The 20,675-nt window shown below is 40.4% G+C and overlaps 1 protein-coding gene across 2 annotated transcripts in view; it reads right to left on the bottom strand.

Annotated features, from left to right (window-relative positions):
- HHLA2 (HHLA2 member of B7 family) overlaps positions 1-20,675 on the bottom strand; it is a 149,819-nt gene that overhangs the window by 8,832 nt on the left and 120,312 nt on the right. Inside the window, exons 6-8 of one of the 2 annotated variants that reach the window (XM_069552574.1) lie at positions 9,019-9,108; positions 6,901-7,236; positions 5,649-5,918 (exon numbers count right to left, since the gene is read on the bottom strand). In XM_069552574.1, coding sequence (XP_069408675.1) covers positions 5,649-5,918; positions 6,901-7,236; positions 9,019-9,082 — 670 coding nt within the window. In that variant the 5' untranslated portion in view covers positions 9,083-9,108. The remainder of the gene's footprint in view (positions 1-5,648; positions 5,919-6,900; positions 7,237-9,018; positions 9,109-20,675) is intronic. The other variant, XM_069552584.1, reaches the window with a different exon arrangement.

Raw genomic sequence — 20,675 nt, 5'->3', positions numbered from 1 at the left:
ACGATGTACGACCTAGTAGTCTCTGCTGCGTCCGTGGTCTCAACCACTTCGTAATCTCTCTTCTGGACAAAGTCTTTTTTCTAGCACATGAGTATATTTCTAACCATGGGCAGGAATTCCCCACTGGACCAATCTTTTAGAGCAGGGAGTCTGCTGGGTATTCTCAGCTTCCCCTCCAGAGTTAGCACCACATTGTCCTTCCTGTTCTGCCAGCTGACTTCTATGGACCCCCATGGATTATCCTCCCTGGTTTTAGACTCACCTACTCTGCAGTCCACCTGCGAGAGAGTGATGCCAAAGCAAGCTATCTAAAACACAACAGTCCACCTGTGAAAGAGTGATACCAGAGAAGCCATCTAAAATACAACTTCCAGTCTCTCCAATGCTTCATATCCTTCTTTGGTGCCGTACTACCTCCAGGCCAGCTCAAGCTCCTTAGCAAGATGAAGGCATTTCACCTGGTTTTTGCCTTCCTCTCTAGGCTTAACTCTTGATACTTCAGTTTCTCTCTCAACCACTTATACTTCCACAAATTGAGGCAATATTTACCTCCATCTCTGCTTCTGCATATAGTGTGTTTTTTACCTGGAATGCCTATGTTCTCCTGAAATTTCCTACTACTACTTTAAAATTTGGCTTGTATGCAACTCCTTAAGCATATATTCTATAACAACCTGATCCATACCCAACCGTAGTGAACAGATTTAATCCCTCTCTTTGTATGCTACTTTCCTGGTTTAGTTTTATTTTTACATGTTTGTACTAGATACTGTGGATCCATAAGTGACTAAGAGTCCACAGCATCTAATATACACCTAGTTCTGAGGTTCACAGGCTGAGTGACAAAGTTTGGCATATAACAGATCCTCAATAAGACAAAACAGCACTAAGCGTAAGGAACCATTGGAACTTCAGGATACTCAGTTCTGAAATAAACAAGAGAAATTATGATTCTCCATATAAAATATTTACAGTTTAATATTTTCAACCCTTTCCCACATTTCCATTGCTACTTGGCTGATGAACAGTGAATATTAGCTGCCCATACTATTGACATCATATAAGGAGAATGAATAATTTTCCCAAATAAGACATACATATGACCAGTAGGTATCTGAAAAGTTCAACATCACTAATCATCAGGGAAATGCAAATCAATGCAACTACAATGAGCTATCATCTCACACCTGTCAGAATCACTATTATCAAACAAGGTGAAGGTGAAGTCGCTCAGTCGTGTCCGACTCTTTGAGACCCCGTGGACTGTAACCTACTAGGCTTCTCCGTCCATGGGATTCTCCAGGCAAGAATACTGGAGTGGAGTGCCAAACAAACAAATAAATAACAACTGTTGGTTAGATGTGGAGAAAAGGGAACCCTTGTGCATGGTTTGGCCCCAGGTAAATAGCAAGGAGGGAACACAGCTCTACCCATCAACAAAAAATTAGATTAAACATTTACTGAGCATGGCCCCACCCATCAGAACAAAACCCAGTTTCCCCCTCAGTCAGTCTCTCCCATCAGGAAGCTTCCATAAGCCTCTTATCCTTCTCCATCAGAGGGCAGACAGACTGAAGAACACAATCACAGAAAACTAACCAATCTAATCACATGGACCACAGCCTTGTCTAACTCAGTGGAACTATGAGCCACGTTGTGTGGGGCCACCCAAGATGGATAGGTCATGGTGGAGAGGTCTGACAAAATGTGGTCCACTGGAGAAGGGAATGGCAAACCACTTCAGTATTCTTGCCTTGAGAACCTCATGAACAGTATGAAAAAGCAAAAAGATAGGATACTGAAAGAGGAACTCCCCCAGTCGGTAGGTGCCCAATAAGCTACTGGAGACCAGTGGAGAAATAACTCCAGAAAGAATGAAGGGATGGAGCCAGAGCAAAAACAACACTCAGTTGTGGATGTGACTGGTGGTGGAAGCAAGGTCCAATGCTGTAAAGAGCAATATTGCACAGGAATCTGGAATGTTAGGTCCATGAATCAAGGTAAATTGGAAGTGGTCAAGCAGGAGATGGCAAGAGTGAACATCGACATTCTAGGAATCGGCAAACTAAGATGGACTGGAATGGATGAATTTAACTCAGATGACCATTATATCTACTACTGTGGGCAGGAATCCCTTATAAGAAATGGAGTAGCCATCATGGTCAAGAAAAGAGTCCAAAATGCAGTACTTGGATGCAATCTCAAAAATGACAGAATGATATCTGTTCGTCTCCAAGGCAAACCATTCAATATCACAGTAATCCAAGTCTATGCCCCAACCAGTAATGCTGAAGAAGTTGAAGTTGAACAGTTCTATGAAGACCTACAAGACCTTTTAGAACTAACACCCAAAAAAGATGTCCTTTCCATTATAGGGGACTGGAATGCAAGAAACACCTGGAGTAACAGTCAAATTTGGCCTTGGAGTACAGAATGAAGCAGGGCAAAGGCTCATAGAGTTTTGCCAAGAGAACGCACTGGTCACAGCAAACACCCTCTTCCAACAACACAAGAGAAGACTCTACACATGGACATCACCAGATGGTCAACACCGAAATCAGATTGATTATATTCTTTGCAGCCAAAGATGGAGAAGCTCTATACAGTCAGCAAAAACAAGACCAGGAGCTGTGGCTCAGATCATGAACTTCTTACTGCCAAATTCAGACTGAAATTGAAGAACGTGGAGAAAACCACTAGACCATTCAGGTATGACCTAAATCAAATACCTTATGACTATACAGTGGAAGTGAGAAATAGATTTAAGGGACTAAATCTGATGGAGTGCCTGATGAACTATGGATGGAGGTTCATGACATTGTACAGGAGACAGGAATTAAGACCATCCCCAAGAAAAAGAAATGCAAAAAAGCAAAGTGGCTGTCTGAGGAGGCCTTACAAATAGCTGTGAAAAGAAGGGAAGTGAAAAGCAAAGGAGAAAAGGAAAGATATACCCATTTGAATGCAGAGTTCCAAAGAATAGCAAGAAGAGATAAGAAAGCCTTCCTCAGTGATCAATGCAAAGAAATAGAGGAAAACAATAGAATGGGAAAGACTAGAGATCTCTTCAAGAAAATTAGAGATACCAAGGGAACATTTCATGCAAAGATGGGCTCGAGAAAGGACAGAAATGGTAGGGACCTAACAGAAGCAGAAGATATTAAGAAGAGGTGGCAAGAATACACAGAAGAACTGTACAAAAAAGATCTTCATGACCTGGATAATCACGATGGTATTATCACTCACCCACAGCCAGACATCCTGGAATGTGAAGTCAAGTGGGCCTTAGAACGCATCACTATGAACAAAGCTAGTGGAGGAGATGGAATTCCAGTTGAGCTAATTCAAATCCTGAAAGATGACACTGTGAAAGTGCTGCACTCAGTATGCCAGCAAATTTGGAAAATGCAGCAGTAGCCACAGGACTGGAAAAGGTCAGTTTTCATTCCAATCCCAAAGAAAGGCAATGCCAAAGAATACTCAAATTACCGCACAATTGCACTCATCTCACATGCTAGTAAAGAAATACTCAAAATTCTCCAAGCCAGGCTTCAGCAATACGTGAACTGTGCACTTCCAGATGTTCAAACTGGTTTTAGAAAAGGCAGAGGAACCAGAGATCAAATTGCCAACATCTGCTGGATCATTGAAAAAGCAAGAGAGTTTCAGAAAAACTCTACACAATAAACTGTGGAAAATTCTGAAGGAGATGGGAATACCAGACCACCTGACCTGCCTCTTGAGAAACCTGCATGTAGGTCAGGAAGCAACAGTTAGAACTGGACATGGAACAACAGACTGGTTCCAAATAAGAAAAAGAGTACGTCAAGACTATATATTGTCACCCTGCTTATTTAACTTATATGTAGAGTACATCAGGAGAAATGCTGGGCTGGAGGAAGCATAAGCTGGAATCAAGATTGCCGGGAGAAATATCAATAACCTCAGATATGCAGATGATACCACCCTTGTGGCAGAAAGTGAAGAAGAACTAAAGAGCCTCTTGATGAAAGTGAAAGAGGAGAGAAAAAAAGTTGGCTTAAAGCTCAACATTCAGAAAATGAAGATCACGGTCCCATCACTTCATGGGAAATAGATGGGGAAACAGTGGAAACAGTGACAGACTTTATTTTTCTGGGTTCCAAAATCACTGCAGATGGTGATTACAGCCATGAAATTAAAAGACGCTTATTCCTTGGAAGGCAAGTTATGACCAACCTAGATAGCATTTTAAAAAGCAGAGACATTACTTTGTCAACAAAAGTCTGTCTAGTCAAGGCTATGGTTTTTCCAGTGGTCATGTATGGATGTGAGTTGGACTATGAAGAAAGGTGAGCACCGAAGAACTGATGATTTTGAACTGTGGTGTTGGAGAAGACTCTTGAAGAGTCCTTTGGACTGCAAGGAGATCCAAGCAGTCCATCCTAAAGGAGATCAGTCCTGGGTGTTCATTGGAAGGACTGATGTTGAAGCTGAAACTCCAATACTTTGGCCACCTGATGTGAAGAGCTGACTCATTTGAAAGGACCCTGATGCTGGGAAAGATTAAGGGCAGGAGGAGAAGGGGACGACAGAGGATGAGATGGCTCAATGGCATCACTGACTCGATGGACGTGAGTCTGAGTGAACTCCGGAAGATGGTGATGGACAGGGAGGCCTGGCGTGCTGTGATTCATAGGGTCGCAAAGAGTCGGACACGACTGAGAGACTGAACTGAACTGATGGTGTGTAATCTATAAATATATCTAATTATTATATTTTATACCTGAAATAATATTGTAAGTCCACTGTACTTCAATATATTTGAAAGTTAAAAAAATTCAGGGGAAGGCCAAAAAAAGATAGCTAACCTCTACACTCCATATATAATGGAGATTCACAGAAAAAATTTGCTTTACTTCTGAGAGATGTTATGGGGAGGGAGGTGGGAGGGGGGTTCATGTTTGGGAACGCATGTAAGAATTAAAGATTTTAAAATTTAAAAAAAAAAAGGGAAAAAATTTGCTTTACTTCTAGTGAACTATAAAACAAATAATTTTCCTCAGTAATAGATAAATGGTGTTAAATTAATTTTTCTTCTCTTTAAACTCTTCTTAAACAGTATGCTATAGATAGATTGGTCAGAGTTTGGGTTTGTTCAGATACAGAGAGGAAGGTGTAGAATTGTTGATAAAGATTAATGGGCTAATGCTACTTAAGGAGACTAAACAGAAGCAATGCTAATTTTTGTTGGTTGAAAAACTGGCAAGAATCAGAGTTTGTGACCTGCTAGTAGATAAGCATCCTTTGCTTCTCCTCTGATCTTTTAAAGTGCAATGGAGGTAGAAAATTCTGTGTAGAAGAACCATAGAGAAATACACTAATACACACAAATATATTTGCTACTTTTCATTTCACACGTGTTTTCCTTTAACTCATAAACACCTTGCAAGGTAAGGATTACTTCCATTTTACCAACAAGGAACCAATACTCACAAATAAAAATGATTGCTTGAGGCAACAGAGCCATTAATATTAGGCCTGGGACTCTGGTCTGGACTTCTGACTGCTGCAAATGCATTTCCGTCCTTTTTGTATTCCTTTCTTATCTGTAAATCAATCCCCATTCCCTCCCATCCTCCGACAGCATGTTCACACAGAAAGCCTACCTTTCATTGTCCATCTCCCTGTCCATGTTTGCTTCAGCAGCGGATTTTCAATTGCACATTGATAAGATGAATTTGATCCTGTAATATTTACTCTGCTGTTTATATGAAAAGGACCCAAAGATCCAACTTCTTTCCCATTGTTTTCAGAGATAAATGTATTATTATCCACTTTCCATGTGATAATTGGATAAGGAAAAACACTTAACACACTGCATATTAAGAAGCTGTTGGTGGTGTTCTTTTCATACTTCATCACAGGTGTGACAAAAGCTATGAGGGAAAAAGACGGGCATGTGAGGAACTCTCATTAGTTTCTTTTTAGGCCACCTGTGCAGAACACTTATTATTTTAATACCTATGAACTGAAAAGCCAAGCTTTGTGAATAAAACTTGGCAGTTTTTGAAAGGAAAAACAACAAAAACTCTGTAGAATCTTAGGATATAGTCTGGTGATCGACAAGAAAAAAAAAAGTATGCATGGCTACACAGCAACTAGCAAGCTCTACTCTCTAGAAAGAATTCTAGAAAAAAAATGGCCTCAGCTAGCAGTTAAAATGTGAGTGTCAGAAGTTGATAAACTGAAGCTCACGCAGCACTCTGTACTCCTCAGGTACTGACTCAGAGGCTTTTTGGTTCTTCATTTACCCATAATTCTTAGATTTCTGAGTCAAGGTTTGAAGCAGCTAAATGGAAGAGGGAGAAAGAACAAAGCCTATTAGAAAACGCCCCTCCCCCCAACAAATAAATGATTCGATAAGCAAAGTGAATAAAGATAGGGGAAAGCATAGAATATTAAAAATAACTTAATTTAGAAAATAGGAAATGTAATTTAAATCAATAATTCAATACTTTTAAGCTATCATATTGGCAGAATTTCTTAAAATTGGTAATATTAGGTGCTGATATAAGACTTAAGGGGAAATGGATACTCTTACGCTGCTGCTATATGTGCCATATTATAATTTTACTCCTGACCCTTTTGTTTCAGACCATTTCCTAGTATTAAATATAAGGATGTTCATCACAACATTTTTTGTAATGTAAAACACTATGAATACCTGAATACCTATTAATGGAATAATGGGTGTATCAATTTTATACCCTAAAATACTATGCATTAAAAATAATGACGTAGTTTGTATATGTTGTCTTAGAAGGAAGTCCACAGCTTATTAAATTAACAAGAAGGCATTCCAGGCAACATAGGATGGTACCACTGTCATGTTTTGTTAGAGCTTACGTGTACACTCACCTCCCACTTTTAGTACTACTTTCTTTGTGACTTTTCCAAGTGATGTTCCCACATAGCATACATAAATTCCTTCATCCTGAAGGGTTAATCTTCTGAAAGTCAGGGAGGCATTCCCATTGTGAATCTCACCACGGAAGAGGGATGTCCTGTTTACATATCTGGGATCTTGGTTTTCCAACTGGTCGCTGTCTTTGTAGTATGAGTAAACACTGGTATCTTGATTCTTCCAGTGAATTACAACATTGGGTCCACTATCAAATGAGCAAGGGAGAATTATATCTTCACCTAGTCGTCCAGTGACGATTTGCTCATTCATACTAACATGACTGAAGGAAGCTAAAAAGGATCCATATAAAAACAAGAGCAGTTATGAAGTGAATTAGTGATGGGTGCTTATCAAGGGTTATATCAGGGCTACCTAGAACTATCCTAGGTCAGCAGCCTGATCATTAACCATCTATCATCTATCATCTATCTATCTATCAAGAACCTTTGCTAGTCTAATTCTCAGAAACAAGCCATGAAGCTCTGTATTTGAGCTGTATTTGAGTGCCTGCAATTTTAATTGAGTATCTTTTGGATTCAATGTAACAATTAGAATTGACAACAGTGTAAAGCATAGAAACCTTGCTTGATGCTTGATCAACAGTCTCATTTCTCCTCTGATCTTGGCCTACACAGTTGCTGGAAATTATATTACATAAATTAAAGATTCCTGTTGATTTTTATCCCTGAACATATACCTTTAATACTTACTATACAATAACAAATTATTAAATAGTTTATTCAGCTTCTGGAGCCAGCAGACTCTTACAGAATAGAAAAATCTTAACTTGGTTGGGTTAAGAAATATTTGGGACATGTAAAGACAATGCTGCATTCAGGGATCTGTTGGGAATATATAGACATTAGTTTCAAGAAATGGCACACAGAGGAGGAGTCCAAAAGGGGACATGAAGTGACTCATTTGTTTTGGCTTTAGGACAACTCACAGGGTATCCTATGAGTCAGTTAAAATACAGTTAAGAAATATTATTCTAAATATAAATGTAGAAGTCCAATCCTCCTAATACATATAAGTTTATATATGTGTTTGAAGTAAAGTTAAAGTGTTAGTCACTCACTCATGTCTGACTCTGACATGTCTGTGACTGCAGCCTGCCAGGATCCTCTGTCCATGGAATTATCCAGGCAAGAATACTGGATGGGTAACCATTCCCTTCTCCAGAGGATCTTCCTAACCCAGGGATCGAACCCGGGTCTCCTGCACTGCAGGCAGATTCTTTACCAGGGAAGCCCATATAAAGTCAACTTCAGAAGGTGATCTTAAAAAGCAAATGGACTCATCACAATCAGGTTTTTGCAAAGAAAATATACTTATTATCTCATAATCACTGCAAGTAGTATCCAATTTTCCCTGAACAAAAAGAAAAGTAGATCATGTGCCCTATCTATGAATTTTGGGATATTTTCACTGGAAAGGACATTATTTTACTTATAATGAAGTAAACTCCATTGACCTTGGCCAAAGCCACCTGAGATGGGAGAATTGGGTGTTCATGTGGCCAGGTCACAAAGCCTTTTTCCTTGGCCCTCTGAGGCTCTTTCCATTCTGCCATGTCTCTCTTTGCCTCAGAGAAACAGTCTATCCAAAGGCTAGAGGAATGTGGCATTAAGCTGAGAGATGTGGAAAGGTGGGAAAGAAAAGGAGTGGTTTTATTGACTTCCCTAATTGTTCTACTAAACATCTCTAATATTTTATTGGGTAATTAAAAATGCCTGTCATAGGACCTAGCAAAGCTGTAGCACCTTTTGTTGTGTCAAGTACCAAGCTAACACTTAAAAACCAATCAACCAACCAATCAAATTTGTCTTTATAGTGATTTTATATCTGGTAGCAGATAACAGATTAGAAAGAGCCTTAATCAGAGTAGACAGAAGAAAACATTTTTAATTTTCATGCAGACTTTCATCTGCTTCCTGTTTATTATTAATTAATCTTTTAGAAAAGTTGACAATGCTATGGCTACAGAAGAAACAGCCCCCTTGTATTGTGGCTCATGTTCTTATCTAATGATACAAACAACTAACACTTGGATTTAGTATAAAGGCTCTTACCTTGAGATCCACATAGAGATGGTATAAGAGTGAAGAAGAAAGACAGCACTGCCTGTGCCTTCATGTCTTGTGGAGATCATATTACTGATACTATCAAAGAGAAGCAAAATATGCAAGTTACAGATTTTAAGTGCAGACAGGAATTGGAAAAGAGAGAATTAATGTCTCTGCCTATAGGAGAATCATTAAATTAACTCTGGTGCATTCACACAAGTGATTCTTCTACAACCATTAAATCTTTAAAATTAAATACTGTAAAAGACAGTTCAATGGTATGGAAAGAAGCTCTTAATGTTATAGGAGAAAAATCAGATTACAAGGCAACTTTTAAGTAGCACAATCCCCTTTTGAAAGTGCACACATTTCTGCACGTAGGAGGCCAACAGGACATATCACTAAATGTATAGCAGGATGTTAATTCTGAAGAAGAGATTTCACATCTAAGGCAGTACCTGCTACATAACAGATTCTGAAAAATGGCTGTTGAATGAATAAAGATTTGGTGTACATTAAATGGTGGTTCTTTGGATATTTGAAGAATAAAAACTGTATGATCATCTCAATAAATGCAGAAACAGCTTTTGACAAAATTCAGAATCCATTTATGATAAAAACTCTCTGGAAACTGGGCATTAAGGGAATATACCACAACATAATAAAGTACATAGATGGCAAACTCACAGTTAGCATCATACTCAACGGTGAAAAGCTGGAAGCCTTTCCTTTGAGATCATGATGCCCACTCCGGCCACTTTTATTCAAGATAGTATTGGAAATTCTAGTCACATCAATCAAACAAGACAAAGAAATAGAATTGAGACCAGAAAGGAAGAAGTAAAACTGTCACTATTTGCTGATGACTTGATATATACATAGAAATCCTAAAGAAGCAACCGGAAAACTACTAGAGCATGTTACAAAATTAATATTCAGAAGTCTGTTGCATTTCTATACACAAATAATGAACTATCAGAAATTAAGGAAACAATCCAATTTACCATTGCATCAAAAAGAATAAAATATTTAGAAACGAACCTACCCAAGGAGGTAAAATACCTGTACATGGCAAACTATAAGACACTAGTGAAAGGAACCGAAGCTGACACAAACAGATGGAAAGATATACAATGTTCATGGGTGGGAAGAACACTGTTAAAATGACCAAATGCAACCCAGAGTCACTGCAATCCCTGTCAAAATGCTGAGGGCATTTTCTCAGAACTAGAACACCTAATTTTAAAATGTGTATGGAAATGTAGAAGACCGTGAGTAGCCAGGATAATCTTGAGAAAGAAGAAAAGGGCTAGAGATATCACGCTCTCTGACTTCAGACCATACAGCCATCAAAGTAGTATGATACTGGCGCTAAATCAGACATGTAGGTCAGTGGGACAGATAGAGAGCCCAGAAACAAAACTACACACATATGGTCAATTAAACTATGACAAAGGAAGAATACACAGTGGAGAAAAGACACACCCTTTAATAAGTGGTGTTGGGAAAACGAGACAGCTACATGTAAAAGAATGAAATCAGAACATTCTCTAATGTCATACATAAAAATAAACTCAAAATGGATTATAGACTTAAATATAAGACCAAGAATCATAAAACTGACCAAAGAAAACATAGGTAGAACACTGACATAAATCATAGCAATAATTTTTAGATGTCTCCTAAAGCAAAGGAAATAAATGCAAAAATGAACATATGGGACCTAATTAAACTTAGAAACTTTTCCACAGCAAAGGAAACTATTGACAAAATGAAAAAACCTATCAAATGGGAGAAAACATTTGCGAGTGATATGACCAATAAGTGTTGATGGGACACTTCTGTACAGGACATTCTCAGGACTTACGCTTTCTCTATACTCACTCCCTTGGTAAGCCTGTTACCCACCAGATCCAGCTGCTCACTGTTTGAAAATCAATACCTGAGAGACAAGTGTTGGTAGAAAAGAAATCTGCTTTTAATTAGAAAGCCATCAATTTGGGAAGAAGGCAGACTCCTATCCCCCCAAAACCAACTCTGAAGATTCTGCTTGGCCCTGAAAATTGTTAAAGGGAAAATGGAAAGTAACAATCTCAGTTAATTATTGAGGTGGGGCCAGAGTCCTCACCATCCCCCACTGTGTGCACTGTGATCTTTATTTAGATGCTATCTTCCTCACACACTTTGTTTATAAGATTACTGAAGGGGAAGCTAGGAAAGAGATCTGGTCATCTGTTACTTATTCTTCATTTCTACTCCTTTGATATCTGGAAAGAAACACCAGGTTAGGCAAGGTGACAAGACCAAGGGGTTTCCTGCTGAGTGTGGTTTCCTGCAAAGAGCTGCTTACAAGTCCTTCTGTCTCATGGCTCTGAATGACATTTGTACACCAAGGATTCTTAGATTTATCTACTGAGTCAAGGTCATATATTCAATTGCCCATTTGACCTGTTCATTTAGATGCCTTATAGGCATCACAGAACAAACATGAGCCTTTGGTTTATGCCTCATTCCCTTTACAGTTGTTCTCTGGTCCACCCTGAACAAAACAACAAAAATTACCCCATTTCTCCTTCAGTTTTTATCTCAATATCCTCCATGCCGGTTAGTCTAGAAACTTAGAAATCAACTTGGATTCTTCCCTTCCCTCATGGTCCCATATCTAATCTACTAATCAGTCTTCTGTTAATGAAATAAAACTCCATTATTTGTGCACTTCTCTCCAACTCTACCATCACCTTCTACCCCAAGGCTATTATCATCTCTTACCTGGATATCAAAAACAGTTATCTGGATGGTTACCACTCTTCTACCCCTGCCTTCTTATAATCTACTGTCATTGCAGCATTCAAGGTCCTATCTTAAAAATATAAATAAGTTTACAATAGCCTTCTAATTAAATCACTTCAGTGACTTCCCATCACACTCAGATCAAATTCTTAACCCTAGCCTATCGAGCCTTGGATGGATTCTCTGGCTCCTGGTCCTGCCTGCCTCTCCAGCCTCTCATATAACAGCCCACAAAATCCATTCCAAAAGACTTGTGAGCACAAATGCTCCAATTCAAGGGTCAGCATGAGCTGAAAATTAGGCCCTTGAAAACTGGTTAATTCATGTCTTTTGGATAAAATGACAAATTGCCATAACTCATTTATCATCTAAGATGAAGTACTATGAATAAAAAAACATACTCAACCTCTTCTACACAAATGCTTGATTTAGCGCTTTTGAAATAAATTCAGCATTCAGCTAAGTGAGGCAGTTAATGAGTATTTGGCCCTATTTTTATGCCTGTTTTATTTTTAGACATTTATTTTCTTCCCCCAAAGCAGTCGAAATCTTCCACCTTGGATTAAACTGAAGCTACCCAAGTTGCAATCAGCACCCTTACAAAATGGCTCAAATGTTAGAAGCGCCTTGTTCTGATACATTGTGGCTGATTTCCAGATGTGGGGGAAGAAGGCAAAGAAGCAGACTCCCTAATGAAACATGGCAAAAAGAAATCCAGATGCTGAGACTAATCAAGACAGAAGAAAAAGCTGAAGCCTTTCTACAAGCATAAAATAAAGAGAACAGAATGGCTACCTCTGTGCTCATCTTAATAGCTACAGACCACACTGACTGAGGGTTTTCCTGGTGGCTCAGATGGTATAGAATCTGCCTGCAATATGGGAGACCTAGGTTCGATCCCTGGGTTGGGAAGCTCCCCTGGAGAAGGGCATGGCAACCCACTCCAGTATTCTGAATCCCATGGACAGAGGAGTCTGGCAGGCTAAGTCCATGGGGTTACAAAGAGTCAGACACGATTGAGCAACTAAGCACAGCACACTGACTGAGGCCTTCAGCACTAACTGTGACAGCAACAGACTCTACTTGTGTTCAGGTCAGGTTCTCCAGCCCACACATCAGTAACATTAAAGACTGGTCTTGGCTCATAACTGCTGGCCTAGATATGACCAGACGCACACAGAAGGTCAGTTGTCTGTTCAATAAACAAGAACGTTTCACATCGTTTGCATCATGCTATTCACATTATGAATTCCTCCAGGAAAAATGGATTCCAGGGAGCTCCACTCTCCTCTGCATTGTTTTAAATTCAGTGCCTCTCACAATGCTCAGGGCACTGTGCCAATTGCGGAAAGAAGTCATAATAAAGGGAAACTCTCTGTAGCATCGTAGGGATTTCTCCTTAGCATCCACTTAGATTTTAATAGGATTGACTTTGTTTAGATAGAAAAAAGAACAAAAGAACAATTTTAGGATTACCCACTCTTTACTCAAAAGAAATCTCCCTTGCTGTTTTACAGTGAAAATCCTCCACTTGAGGATTTACACATTGGGTTTAAATTTTGAATCTCGACATGTACTGTCTTTGCTTCGAGCTCCTTTTTTTAGTACGGGGTGCAGGTAGGTGTAGGGAGTAGCTCTTGGTTTGTTTGGAAACCAGGTTAAAAGTGTGTTCAACACATCTGGGAGGGAGGTGAAGAGGTGCAGCTGCAGAGCAGCAAGAGAGAAGGCAAAGGCGAAGCGAAACAAGAAAGGAAGAAAAACAGGCGTTAGGTGGTGGTTGCCCTACTGGCCTCAGCTTTAGAACAGAACACAAGGCCACCCGCTCACTCATAAGGGACACTCTCCAGGCCTCCTCTGCAGAACCACAGCACCTCAGAACAGTCCATCAGAGGAAGAGAGCAAAAGGGATTCATCGATAGATTTTCTCCATAGGCAAATTTTCCCCATGGGGCTTTAACCCCCATGCTCTTCCTGGTCCCTTTGGGCTACCACTCAGGAAGCCAGACCTTATGCCTCCCAGTATCATACCTTGAATATGGAAATACGGGGCAAAGGAGACCACCATCTCTGGGAGTCTCCTTAGGTCATGTCTGCACCCTGTAATGGTGGCAGCTCTCACTATGGAGGCATCAGTGGGGCACGTGCTGAAGCTGGCCTCCCCAGGGGAGGCTGCTGATGTTTTGGACGCAGTGGCATTGGGGACGGGGCTCTCTTTGTCCAACCAGTTGAAGGCTCAGGAAGTAAGCAAGGCTGAGAAAATCTAGGGAGGCTCATAAATCAGGCCCAATAAAAGTAGCTATATCAAAAATGCCACATATTTAATATCTGATATTTTGTATGTTAGCACAGCTTCCCTGATGGCTTCATGGTAAAGAACCTGTCTGCCAGTGCAGGAGACAGAAGTATAATGGGTCGGGAAGATTCCCTGGAGAGGAAAGTAACAATCCACTCCGGTATTCTTGCCTGGGAAATCCCATGGCCAGAGCAGCAGGGCGGCCTGCAGTCCACCGGGTCACAAAGAATCAGACACAACTTAGCAACTAAACAACAACAACAACAAGACCATTTGGCATTTGCTCAGATCCCCTGGGATCACTTTTAACCATTCAGTTTTCATGCACACGTTGCTCAGTTGGTGCTACCTGTTCACATCACTGCAGCCTTTTCAGAGGCTCGCCCTGAGATAATGGAAGCTGTGGTCTGGGAGTCACACTCCTTCCCTACTCTGTGCCCTAGTGGCGGCCTCAGTTCAGTTCAGTCGCTCAGCCGTGTGTGGTCCAGAGCCCCACTGTGGGAACATGGCTGAGACTCCACCTAAAGCTCTATCCTTGCTTAGCAACTTCTGTCCCATCCTGCTTCCCACACTTCCTCACAGGTGTCTTTTGAAAACACCACCTCATTACTTGTCCACACACCCCCATCTCCAAAGGGTTTGCTCTCCCAGAAGCGGAGCCCTAGACAAAGCACGAGTAAGGGAAACACACTACATCGAAGGGGCCAGGGCACTCACTAACCTTCAAGGGCCATTTTCCAGTTCAGAGTTCTGTCATGGAAATGTTTCTTCTTGCCAAAAGTGCAGATTATAAATCCCCCTAGATTGTGCTCTATACAAAAAAGAATACAGCTGGATTGAGTGGAGTCTTTTGTTTTTAGCAAGAAGGCTGCAAACCCATGACAACAGGCAAAAAAAAAAAGCAGGGTTAACAAGGCAGATAGCAGCTGTTTTGTCAGTCACAGAAAGATAGTAAGCAATTGAACAAGACGCCCTTAAGTAAAATGAGTTTTGAACATGCGCAGACATAAGTCCAAGGACTTCTTGGAAATAGTCACCTCTCCCTCTTTAACAGACCCTGAATAGATGTCCATGACACATCAAAGGCCCTGGGGAGCCAGTTGGCTGTGCCAGTCCACTTCTTCTCCCTTCAGTTCAGAAGGTATGTTGTCATCACTAAACAATCTGACTAAATATTATGTTAATTGACTACATGGGAGGACAAGGCATACTCGGTGTTTCTCCAACAACTAAGGTAAATAAGATGAATGCTTCGGAGAGCTAAATAAAGCACAAAAAAGGAGGCAAGAAAATTCAGCTGTTTGGATTAGGTGTGGGAGAGTCAATAGAGAAAGACTGAAAACAAACTGTAAAGCTCTAGAAGGAGTTGGATTCTTTTTAACAATTTGAATACAAAGTTCTCCAGTCACTTTCAAGAAACAAAAACTGGAAATATCAGATGCTGAGTTTTTATTGATTCGTTTGTGTAAAAAAGATAATATAGAAGATCAAACAGTGGCCCCATACTCAGAGCAAGGCCTTGGTGCCCTCCACTCAAAAAATCTAGAAAATGAATGGACAGCAGTGTATTATTTTAACTTAAAAAAAAATTAAATATGTAATATGGGTATCTCACTTCTTTTTAACTGTACTAACTGCTGGGGTTGATTATGTCCGATGTAAGGATTTCAACTAAATAATGAAAGCTCTAAAATGATACTGTGACTTCTCACCTCAGACAATGTGAGATGACATTTTTATATCAGAGGGGCGGTGACAGCACCTGGAGGTCAAAGAGTCTGGGCTAATCAGTAGAAGGCTTCCTTCCTAATGTTGATTTAGGTTGATCACCCAGGTCTGATATCAGAATCCCATGACGGTCACGGTTGTCATATATAAATATCCTACTGTGTGGGAAATGATATATTCAGTATTCCTTAGAATGAAATTAACTATTCCAACTCAGTCCCTGTGTCACTCTTTCAAATACAGAAGGAAAGAACTCCTCTTTGTATCTACCTGTCAGGGTGTTAGGGCTGAGTGACCTGTAATGAACATAGAGTGACCTGTAATGAGTATCAGAATCCAGGATTTAGTGTGAAGAAGAGGCAAAACCCAGTCAGGACAAGACTCTTAGCTGCCATGTTACTAACACCGTTGCCCCAGAACCTTACCCTGGCTCCTCCCTCCAGTAAACCCACAGAAAACCACAGCTAACCGCACTCTCTGGCTGTGTTCACAGCGCAGGAATAAGACTAACTTGTGTCAGCTGAGTCAGCCTTGAAAGTGGGACGAAGGGCCCTGTGTGTCTCGTTACCATCTCACTGTAACAGTAAGAATGTCTGTGTGCACCAAGATGGTTCAAGCTGCTTCCCAACCAGATGCTAAAGGACCGTACAAGGGTTGAGAAGAGGCGGCATCCCAATTCCAGGAAGAACCCCGCCTATGCCCAGAAATCCAGTGCATACGCCTCCCTCTCATTAGTCCTGCCCTTAAAATCTTAATCGTCCCCCAGGCAAGAAGTTATTTGTGAACAAAGTTTCTGCTTCTGCATTCTCTGGCCACTGAATAAAGCTTGTGCTGCTTTAATCTCAGATTTGATTTTGTTTTTTTGACTGTGTGAACCTGAATGGGAAAAGAACTCTTCTGAATGAGGGAGGGGCCTTGGCTGGGCTAGGGTCCAAGCAGGGGTCCATACGACCTAATTGGGCAAGACTTATTGTTTATTAAGGGATGATTTACAATGCACTGCCTTCTGGCAGATACTTGTGCCCCTATATACCTGAATTGGTGGTTTTCAGTCCTTAGAATTTAAAGCTGTAGCTCACCTGACTAGCTGGTGCAAAAGGAAAGGAAAGACTGCTGGCCCAGTTCTGTGTGCACAGCTCAATGGGTCATTTCGAAAAGTACAGTGGTTATCAGTTTGGCTTTGTATCCATAAGCTCTCTGTACAGCTCAGAGTCAATCCTGCCAAACAACTTTTGTTTGTAAAGCTCTATTGCTTCAGCCCTATCTTTTCCTCACAAACCATTTCTAAATTAAAGTCAGAAACATTAAAATTCTGAGGAGCAAGAGAAAGTGAAATATCTCAAATTTATCCCTACCTTCTAGGTAACAGGACTAGATCTTTCTTTGTAAGGAAACCCAGTCATCCAGCAAGCCTACCATCTTTTTTTGCCATTAAAATACACAATTTGAACATCTCTCCTACATATCACAGGACCTTAAGTCAGACAGTCCCTAATCTCGAAAAGCTTAGTTTGGAACCAAAAAATAAATGGATTATATAAACAAATAAATCCAAATACACAGATACAGGCAGCACTAAGGAATCCCCTGCCCAGGTGCTATGGAAGGACAGAAGGAAAATACTGGAGCTTAAGAGGGAGCAGGGGTTTAAGAAAAGCTTTTTGAAGCATCAGTTTTGAAAGACAAGGAGAAACTGACTTGTAAGGAAGAGTAAAGGGAAGTGGAAGAGGGATGATATTCTAGGCAGACAATAGAACAAAGATGCAGCTGCAAGAGAACACAGAAACCAAACAGGCCACATGGAAGAGAAAATGCTGGAAAGGCATGCAAGGGCTCAATCATGACCATTCTTGTGATCCATATTAAGGAAATGGCAAGTTAATGATGAAGTCAAATTTGTGTTTTAGAAGATAAAGAAGCCAGCTTGTAAACATCAAATAAGTAGATATGACAGAAAACAATTTAAAAGCAAACAGTATGAAATGGATAAAGTGAAAAGGACACTGTGACAGTTACTAGTACCATTTCTCTTTCTTGCTAACTGAACCCCCTCTCTGCCCAGCCCTGTGCAGGATACAACCACTTCTACTGAAAAGGAGAACTGAAAAAGGGTTCAGAAAAAATAAATAAAATGACCATCACAACTCAGCATGGGTTAGGAGTCCTTTATATTTGGAAAAGGAGAAACTAGGGGTGACCACTGTGAAGAGCTGGGCCTATGTCAAGGGTGGAAGCCAGTCAGAACTTTCCAACTTTCTTGCAAACTGAGAGTCCAACAGCGAACCATGCTTACCTCACTCTTGAATACTGAACTCCCAATATATGTTTGTATGTCCACATTTTCCTCCTCCTAGCCCTGAGACTAAAAGACGATGACAAAAGGGTTCTCTGTATCCAAAATTAACTACTAAAATCAAACTGAAAAAAACAAATATTGATACTTTTTTGGACAATGGAACATAAACAAAAGTCTGTTGGGAGAATTTCCATGGAATCCTCATAACAGGGACAGATGCAAGAGCAGAACTTCACAGAAACCCCCTCGCCCCCCTTTCTCTATTTTCTGAGCATTGATTTGATGCCTGGAGCTGCAGCAGCCACCCTATGGATGTGAGGAAACACATGGGAGGACTAAAAAAATCAACAAAATAAGAATAATAGAGCAGGAGGATGGAAAGAATCTAATAGTATTTTTAAGTCCTTATACTTGGCAACCCACTCCAGTGTTCTTGCCTGGAGAATCCCAGGGACAGGGGAGCCTGGTGGGCTGCCATCTATGGGGTCGCACAGAGTCAGACATGACTGAAGTGACTTAGCACTTGCTTGTTATGGATTTTCTATCTTTAGAGTTCCTGTTAATTAAGTTTAAGTTGCTGTTAGTTAGGTCTTCAAATGTCTCTGAACATTCCAAAGTGACACAAAATAAAAATAACTTTTTTTACCTGATGAAGAGCTGCTGACACAGGAAGCAGGCTCCATTTTTGTCTACATAAAGAAAAAAGTCTGTTCTCCCTACATCAAAATACTAAAAGAACTTGTATTCAGTCTTAACAAAGTATAGTTAGAAATATGCATTTTCTTGCTAATGGTAACAAAACCACTTTTAATCTTGAAGCTAAAACAAACATTAGTTATGAGCCATTGGAACTTTGTAGTAAGTTTAATGTGCCTTCAGTTTTTTTTTTTTATAGGAATAGATTTCTATTAGCAGAACCACATTAACCTTAAAATTCCTGTTTCTTTTTAGTGTCAACATTAAAAGGAAAATACTGATTCTCAGCTGAAGCTTTATCTTGCAAATAATGGAAGTTTTCTGTTATACAACTAGAAAGAGTTTGCCTGGCTAATTTCACTCTCTAGGGTTCCTGTTTCTCCTTATTTCTTTCAAACAAAAGGAGTAGATACTTATTTTCAAGAAACCTTTAAAAATAAGTTTATAAAACAGTAAAGTAATTTCACAGTGTATGATACAACAAGGACATGAATATTTATAAAAAGAATACATTGGACACATCATGACATAATTATATGTACTTCTATGTCATAAGTTTATTGTTAAATTTGTAGAGTTAAGAGTAATGAGGGGACAATATAGAAGCTTTAAGTTGGTCTTCAGACTTTTTAAATGCAGAGTACATTCATTTGACTCATCTGGGCACGTGAGTATATTGGTCCCTTACAGACCAAGCTGACTAGGTAATGTGATGACTGAGACAGATCTGGATATTAAATGATGCCTGTGGCAATTCCTAGTAAGAGAATTGCAATAAAAGCTAGATTTTGAAGAAAGGCTTTGCTTCCTTTAGCAAGGGATTTTTCTTTCAGAAATTGTGTCTAGGAGGATCAGATAACACAGATTTTCTGAAGAAGATACTTCAGTTTTAGACTCTACAGATCAGAGATCCAATATCTACCACAATGTAAAAACAAAGCTGAGTACACCTTCCAGCATTCCATCAAGCTCTGAAAGACAAAATAAATTGTACAAGCAGATTGTTTACATGCCCACAGAGCCTACCACACTGCTGTTTCATCCTCAACCAGAGCTTATGGCCTCAAAGAGGGTTCCCTTAACAAGCTGTTGAGTACTAAGGATGGTTGGCTTCCTGGGTGGCCCTAGCAATAAAGAACCTGCCTGCCAATGCTGGAGACATAAGAGACGTGGGTTCGCGCGATCCCTGAGTTGGGAAGATCCCCTGGGGCAGAGCATGGCAACCCACTCCAGTATTCTTGCCTAGCAAATCCCATGGACAGAGGAGCCTGGTGGGCTATAGCCCAGAGGGTTGCAAAGAATCAATTACAACTGAAGTGGCCAAGTATGCGCGCACACACACGCCAAGGATGGTTTTGCAGGAGAAGAGCTGTTGTCCCCTGTGAGTAGGCTCTATAGGTTTAGAGCCCCTGACAGGTAAGCCTGAAGGGCAAGGGAGTAGGGGACAATGTCGCTAGGACATTGAATAGTGCCTAATGTAGCTTTGGCTGAATGAAGAGGAGGCTTTAGGCCAGGCTCTGTACCACGTTTTGGACTTGTTTGTTAAGGCGATGGAAGAAGGCTGATTGGAAGACTGAGGAAATGAAGAGAATACAGAACATTAGGAACGGATCCAGAGCATGAGGCTGATCAGGAGTCTACTGAGCAAGCGTGAAAAAAAGAGGCCAACCTAACCTGATTCCATCGTTACTTATTCATGTAACTGAGAGCCTCTTCTGTGGTGAACCCTTTCTGGTGAGCATTCGCATGGAACCCGAATAAGGCAGCTGTGGCTGTTCCTTTCCTGCATCAAAGCAAACCAGGCTATGCTACAGCTGACTGCCACTGCAGATTGCCACTGAGGACTTCCGGAACACTCCA

The sequence above is a fragment of the Ovis canadensis genome, chromosome 1 (genome assembly GCF_042477335.2).
Source record: "Ovis canadensis isolate MfBH-ARS-UI-01 breed Bighorn chromosome 1, ARS-UI_OviCan_v2, whole genome shotgun sequence".
Lineage (NCBI taxonomy): Eukaryota > Metazoa > Chordata > Mammalia > Artiodactyla > Bovidae > Ovis > Ovis canadensis.
Note: the sequence above shows the minus strand (reverse complement) of the source record. Positions and strands in the feature narration are given on the sequence as shown.